Here is a 6846-nt window from a genome sequence, read left to right on the forward strand (position 1 = left end):
GGACTCGATGATCTGCTCAGGTCCCTTCTGACCCTAGAAACTATGAAACTATGGAACTGATTAGAACCTACCACAAGAATAGATAAGTGCAGTCCATCTGAATAAGACATATGTTAGTGTGCATTAAGTATAGTTCCCCTCACTGCCAACTATTTTTCAAGTCATGGTGAGCTGTGACATTGCATACAGTCCACCCAGAATTGCTCTGTTGTTCCCTCTTAGCCTGGTGCATACAACTGCTAAACAACTGGTGCAGACCTGCCCTCCATGAGGTGAAACTGAACCAGGTTCCTCTGTGCCTCATCTGCATATACATTTTTGGGACATCCAAGGACTTGTAACAGGAACACCTGGTTCCATTCATGAGTGTGGGCTAATTAGAACATGAATCCTTTGTGTGGGGTGTCTGGAGTACACACACATACTGAGCAGTGCTAAGCATGGAGTCAACATGGCTTGAAATGCTGTTGACTGGTGGGCCCAGCCCAGTGAACAATGTGGTAAATCATGAGCCTTTTGGTTTTAGGCTAATATTATACATAGTTTATACTACATGTAATTGTCTGCCAAAATGCTGTGCAGAAGCAAGTTTATGGAGTACCTGTGCTAAAATTTGTAGCAGTTTAAATAAAGGCAACATGAGTTAATTTTGGATGAGCTAACTGTATAGGTACTACATGCAAATTGCTACAGCCATGATTTATTTCAAGATTATTGTTTTCATATTTGTTCCTCATTTCCATGTGCTCAAAGAGAATAGGGTCTGACAGTAAGAAGAAGGGCAAGGACTGCCAGGGGGAAAAGTTGAGGGGAAGCAGAGAGCAAAAGGCACCTGACCCCTCAGATTTATTGTCTCTCTTATAACAGTAGGAAGGGGACAAATTCAAGGCAAACCTCCAATGATTAGATTCTATACCTGGAAACTTACAGAAAATGTATAGCTTTTCTATATATAGAATCTAATTACTGGGGTATCATTTTATAATGAGGGTCATCTAGTTGAGTAAATACAGTACACATAACTGCATTAGGAATAAATTACCTTGAAAATGTCTAAATTTATCTGTATAACACCCACATATTGCATTTGATTTTCAGAAGATAAACTAAAAATACTCAACTATATGAAAGTCAGGAAATGAACCATTATGGGTTACATATATGAGTTCCATTTTGCCATGTATTTCTTTTTCATTTATCACACCCCACAAGTTACTGATCCCTACACAAACATAAGCCCTGACAGATTCCAATGAACCTGCAAATTCTACTAAATACCTTGTCACACAAGGACATGAAAAAGGAAAGGAAAGCAAAGGAAGGCTTATTTATAAAATTGATGTAGATTACAAAGACTGTATTTCTGGGAGATTGGTACAGTTCACTTGCATTATCTGATTTTGAATGCTTCTTGGCTGCTGTTCATATTAACCAGTGGTTGATGGTGTGTGCCCATTTTTAGTTCCTCCCATGAGGAAACTAGGAGTCTAATTTGATGATGTCATTGGTGACAAGAGCAGTGCCCATTTTGGGGCACTGCATTTGAAGAAGAGAGAATTGAGTAAGAACAATAAAGGGATTGGAAAAGCCAGAAACAACTGAAATAATATAGGTTTGGTTTAGAGAAAAGGAGCTTATTGAGTGTTGTGGGGAGCTTGCCACAATTTTCAAATATCTGAAAAACTGCTGCAAAAAAACATGGAAACATGGTTTTATCATGCCAGAAGACAGGACATGTGGCAATGGATTTAAACTGCAGCAAAGCAGGGGTTGATCAAATCTTAGAAAAAGTTCTGAGAAAATCTGTAAGAACATTAGGGCAAGTGAGCAAGAGAAAATTATGGAGTTTGTTTCACTAAAGGTTTTCAAGAAGTAGCTGAGTAGGCATCTTTCTGGGAGTATGCATCTGTGTAGGGGATTGGACTAGATGATATTTGAAGTCCTTATTATGATTTAGCACATGTAGATTGGCCTAGGGCACTGCACTATACTAAGATAATCTTTTTGCTTTTCCAAAGTTAAAGCTACTTTGCTTGTTACATGACACTAAATCTCCATTTTCTGCAATGGCTTCTAGTTTACTGGCTCCTAGTTGGAGCTGAAGGTTGTTTGTTACTGTTGCTTGTTGTTTGTTTAAAATCTATAAAACTATAAACAGTTTAGGACGAGTCATGAGCAGTCCCTCAATTTGATGATGATCACCACCTCAGCTCACTGATGGGTCCTGAGGTGACTTAAAAGTCCAATGCTTGAGCCACGCATCCATGTGCAGAAGTTGCAGGTCTTTCACCAGGACCATAGTCCTGGAGTTATCTCCTTTCCCTTCCTCGATTCTCTCTTCTTTGGGTGCATGAGTACTTGAGGCTTTCTCCACACACAAATTTGCTCGAGTTTGAGGGTAAATAGATTTAATGAAACCGCTGAAAATGTACGTAAAGACACAACAAAGTCAATACAAGAGCATCTGAAAATTGTTGCACTAGCTTAATTAAACCCATTTAAAAACACACTTCTGATGTGAGTATGCATAAATACCAAACTAGCATTAACAGGCTTGAGCTATAAGTCTCTCTATAATGAAAAAGAGAAGGCGCTTTCTCTGTGAAGGTACCTTTTATTTGGAATTCACTCACTCTGTTGTTCTGAAATAGCTGGAGTCTGTTGATGTTCAGGGCACATCATTGTGAAAAAGACATTTGGGGAGGGCTCAACTATGTGTGGTAAGATATGAGAGTGGGCGAATAGAAAGGAGAGCAATTTTTACTGTGTTCCCCACTGAAGGGATTGATTTTTTTCATATTTGGTGCTGATTCTCAGTTGTTACTATTTTATAATAATTGATTATATTTAACTCAGAGCATATAGCAGCCAGAAGCAACATTCTTTGCTTTATCATCAACAGAAATAATTAATTAAATACAAATAACCCCTCCTCACTTCCTTGTGCTATTGGAGATGAATAATCTACTAAACAATGGGGAATAAAACTCAGTATGTCACAGGAACATGTTGCTGCTGGCTGAAATAAACAAAAATGTGCATTTCACTGATATTTTAGAAAAGTTACCAGTAAAAAAACCCTTTGCTTTAAAGGACCTAGGAGAATTGAGCCTATTCCTAAGCCCTGCTGGCTTCCACACACAAGGTGTTTCTCGGCCCCTACAGGGCCCAATTCTGTAGGAGATCTCACAGTACACTTTTGGAATCAGGCCCCAAAACACAGGTGGAGGGGCTCCCAACCTCTCCCCCTATACACACATTTTAGCCATACTATAAGCATTCACTTGAGCAGGGGCTGACAGCCAAATATCCCTGCTCACTTGCAGGTGCTCTAATCACTAAATTATATAGTCATGCTCACAGAGTCTCTCTCTGTCTGGCCTGAAGAATTTTTGGTTATGGCATGCCCAATCAAACAGCTCTGAGATATGAGGGACCCCAGCTACCTTACTGCTGGTTAGGCCACTCAGTTTGGGAGGTGAAAGTTAGATGTTTACATCTTTTCAGGTACAGGAGAGAATTGAAACCAGGTCCCCTACATCTTGGATGAATGGTCTAGCCACTGAACTATTATACATGAAGCTGGGTAGGAGACAGTGTCTCCCCTAACTGCATTTTGAGAGACACAGCTAGTAGAGGTACCTAACTCTGAGAGAGGGTCTAAGATTGTGAAAATGGGCTGGAAGTCCATGCAGCCCATAGGAAGGTGGGATTTAAGACACAGCCATCTCTTTGGAGTTATCAATTGACTAGAACTATCTTTGACTATCTTGGATGGATCCTGGCTTTACCTGCAGGGTTTTACTAATCCTATTGCTGCTCACTTCACTCTCCTCATGGTTTGTAGAAGGTATCAAGATGCCTAAAATCAGCACTTTTGATGCCTCCATATGGCTGGGGCCATTAAAGTTAGACATCTCAATTATCAGCATTGTACATGTAGGCCTTTCTATGAACCTAGTCCTGAATCGTCACAGTGAGATCAAAAAGCAGGCTTGGAACTGAACTGCTTTGCTCAATAACATGAAAAAGCAGTGGTGTAAACTGCTAGAAATCTGGAGTCTCCCTATCCTGTAATCAGCCCAGTAGACCATATGTACATACAAACATTACATTTAGATTGCCCTAATTGAGCTTAGGGTTATTGAAATGGCCAACCATGCAAGCATTCCCAGGGATTAAGTGGAGTGCCGGATCTCATCTGATTAGAACTATCTTTAAACTGGCATGAGTTAACACAGTTTAAAATGGGTTAACACAGCCTAACTAATACCTGCACAAGTCTCCAATGCATCCTCAGGGCTAGAAAAGGGCTGCCACTCTCCAGAACCCCCAACCCTAACTAGACTCCTTCTATTGCCCAACCAGCACACCCCTAAACCAGGGAGCCCCCCTCCACAGACCCAACCACCTACTTCATCCTGTCCCCTCCCCACTCCATGGACCTATCAACCTGCACCCCATCCTGCCAGTCCCCTCCCCCAGTGTCATCAGCTTCCCCATCTTACTGACTTACCTCCAGCTGCCTGCATGAACTCCTTCATGTGGCAGAATCCAACTCAGATTTAGGCAGCTCAAAGAAAGAGGCCTAAACCTGAGTCAGTTAATGTGAATGGTTGTTTGCACCCTATACCTTCTCACAAGTAATATAGTACATTATAAATGCGCTCTCTCTCTCTCTCTCTCTCTCTCACACACACACACACACACACACACACACTTCCAAATATTGATAATGCAGCTGTTGAAAATGTGTTGCCTTTTAATCAATCCTCTGTGTCTTGTTTGGTATTTTTTCTGCCAAGGGGGGAGACATAAAAACTGCTACAGGCAAAGCAGCTCTGTGCATTGTTGCAGGGATTAGTAATGTCATTAAGTCATGAAAGAGAAACATTCTGTGCCATACTCAGGTTTTGGCAGGTTCAACTTTAAGCCCTTTACTTATTCATAATATCTGGAGAGGAGCAGAATTGTTACTTTTATAGCTTTCCCAGGAGGACTGAAAACCGTAAATAAATAAAATCATAAAAAGAGAGGGAAAGGTTTCACTTTGTTAACAATGGTGAGGATTTAAGATGAAAAAGTGTAAGAGCCCTGTAACTGTGCTATCAAGCTTTGTGTTAGTACAGTTATACACCTGATAATGGATACAGCATATGATAGTTTTCACTGTAGAACACCAGGGTCTCAAAGGGCATTAGTTATTGCCTGCACTTCTTTTATGCTCACTTGATATTACCTCTCAGGAACCATTTCTTTTACTATGGGCTTGTGAGGCATTATTATTTAAGCACAACATAATATATATCAGCTGTAAGGTAAGGGAAAAAAGCTTGATGATACACATGGTGCAGATATGAGCTGAAAGATAGAAAAATAAATGCAATTTTGAGAAGGTGTTTTTTTAAGGGAACAATTATTTAGACTGACTGAGTCAAATCCTCAGCAGGTGTAAGTTGGCTCTGCTTCTTACACTGTGGCAGAGTTAAGCAACTTCACACCAGCTGAGGCTCAAGCCCATTGGTTTTTGTAGTCTCTGGCTCTGTGTTGCTATCAGAAAGCTGGAGGTTAGTTCAAAACATGAGAGAGAACTTTAAGCTTGCAAGCCTAAGCAGAATTCATTTCAAGTCAATGCTGTAATGTCTGTCAGTCAACAAAAAAGTCAACAGTGAAACAAACAACAGAGGAGGTTAGGGGTTCACAGTGCTCTTCCAACTTATGACTGGTTCTGGCCTCAGAGAGAAGAGCCAAATTAAGTTTACGAACATTTCATCCCAAGGAGAATAAAGGAGAATAGAGTCACTTATTGAATATTTTTTTTCATCGTTCACAGAGCACTGCCAGTACTTATAGCTCACACATTGTCCTATCAGCCCGGTAAAATAGCTACAGAAATATACCAGTACAGAGACAAACTCTTTTCCACCCAGTTACCTTGATAAAGCCCTTGATATTTACGCACTGCTCAGAAAATATTATCCACCTTAGGGGGTGGCGAATGAGTAGAATTTTGCAAGGTGGTGTTAAATTAATTCAGGCTTACCTCCTCAAGATATTAAAGCACCTAACTCCTATTGATTTTGATCTGGGCCCAATATAGAACCAAAAACTCATCAGCTGGTTTGTTAAGGAGATCCGCTGTACCTGGCCATGCTACTAACTTATTACATTCCATCTACTTAATTGGTTTTTCTCTTTCTTTTCTTTCCTATATTCTCCAGGAAGATGATGTTACTCGTGACAGTCGATTCAATTTTGGTGGCTATGGAATGGGTCACTGTTTACAAGTTAAAGATGGCACTGCAGTCAAGGCTACACCTCCCAACCCTCCTCCAGCACCACCAAAAGATTCGGATTCCATCAAAAAGAAATTTGTTGACCGTGCAAAACGGATTGATACAATATCGCGGGCTGCATTCCCACTAGCCTTCCTCATTTTCAACATATTTTACTGGATAACATACAAAATCATTCGGCATGAGGACATTCACAAGAAATAGGCAACTTTGAGCTGCTGGGACATTTTAGCCAAAGTGTTTTGTTTTGTAAATAAATGTGAAATGTCTTTCTGTCATTTGGACTGAGACGTTGCCCCTCCCCTTTCCCTACCATGATGCTGAAGAGAAGAGGAGTGGGGGGAAAAAGTAATATCATAAAAAATGTGATTGACTGAACAAAAAAAGATGTTGTAAGACAATGTAATAAGGATCTCCTTATGTACTCTCGGTATTGTTCTTCCATTCTGCATTGATCAGACATTCTTAAAGAAGGCTAAATTTTACCCAACTTTGTCACTAAGTTAGTATGTTAATAAAATATCAACCAACCGACCAACCTAAAACACCA

At 40.3% G+C, this 6846-nt stretch overlaps 1 protein-coding gene across 1 annotated transcript in view; it reads left to right on the forward strand.

Moving 5' to 3' along the window:
* Nucleotides 1-6631, forward strand: part of LOC109302297 (glycine receptor subunit alpha-2-like) — a 124752-nt gene extending 118121 nt beyond the window's left edge. Inside the window, exon 3 of the mRNA XM_019523858.1 lies at nucleotides 6222-6631. Coding sequence (XP_019379403.1) covers nucleotides 6222-6500 — 279 coding nt within the window. The 3' untranslated portion in view covers nucleotides 6501-6631. The remainder of the gene's footprint in view (nucleotides 1-6221) is intronic.
* Nucleotides 6632-6846: the final 215 nt, after the last annotated feature.

The sequence above is a fragment of the Gavialis gangeticus genome, unplaced genomic scaffold (assembly GCF_001723915.1).
Source record: "Gavialis gangeticus isolate Ggan-Ray unplaced genomic scaffold, GavGan_comp1, whole genome shotgun sequence".
Lineage (NCBI taxonomy): Eukaryota > Metazoa > Chordata > Crocodylia > Gavialidae > Gavialis > Gavialis gangeticus.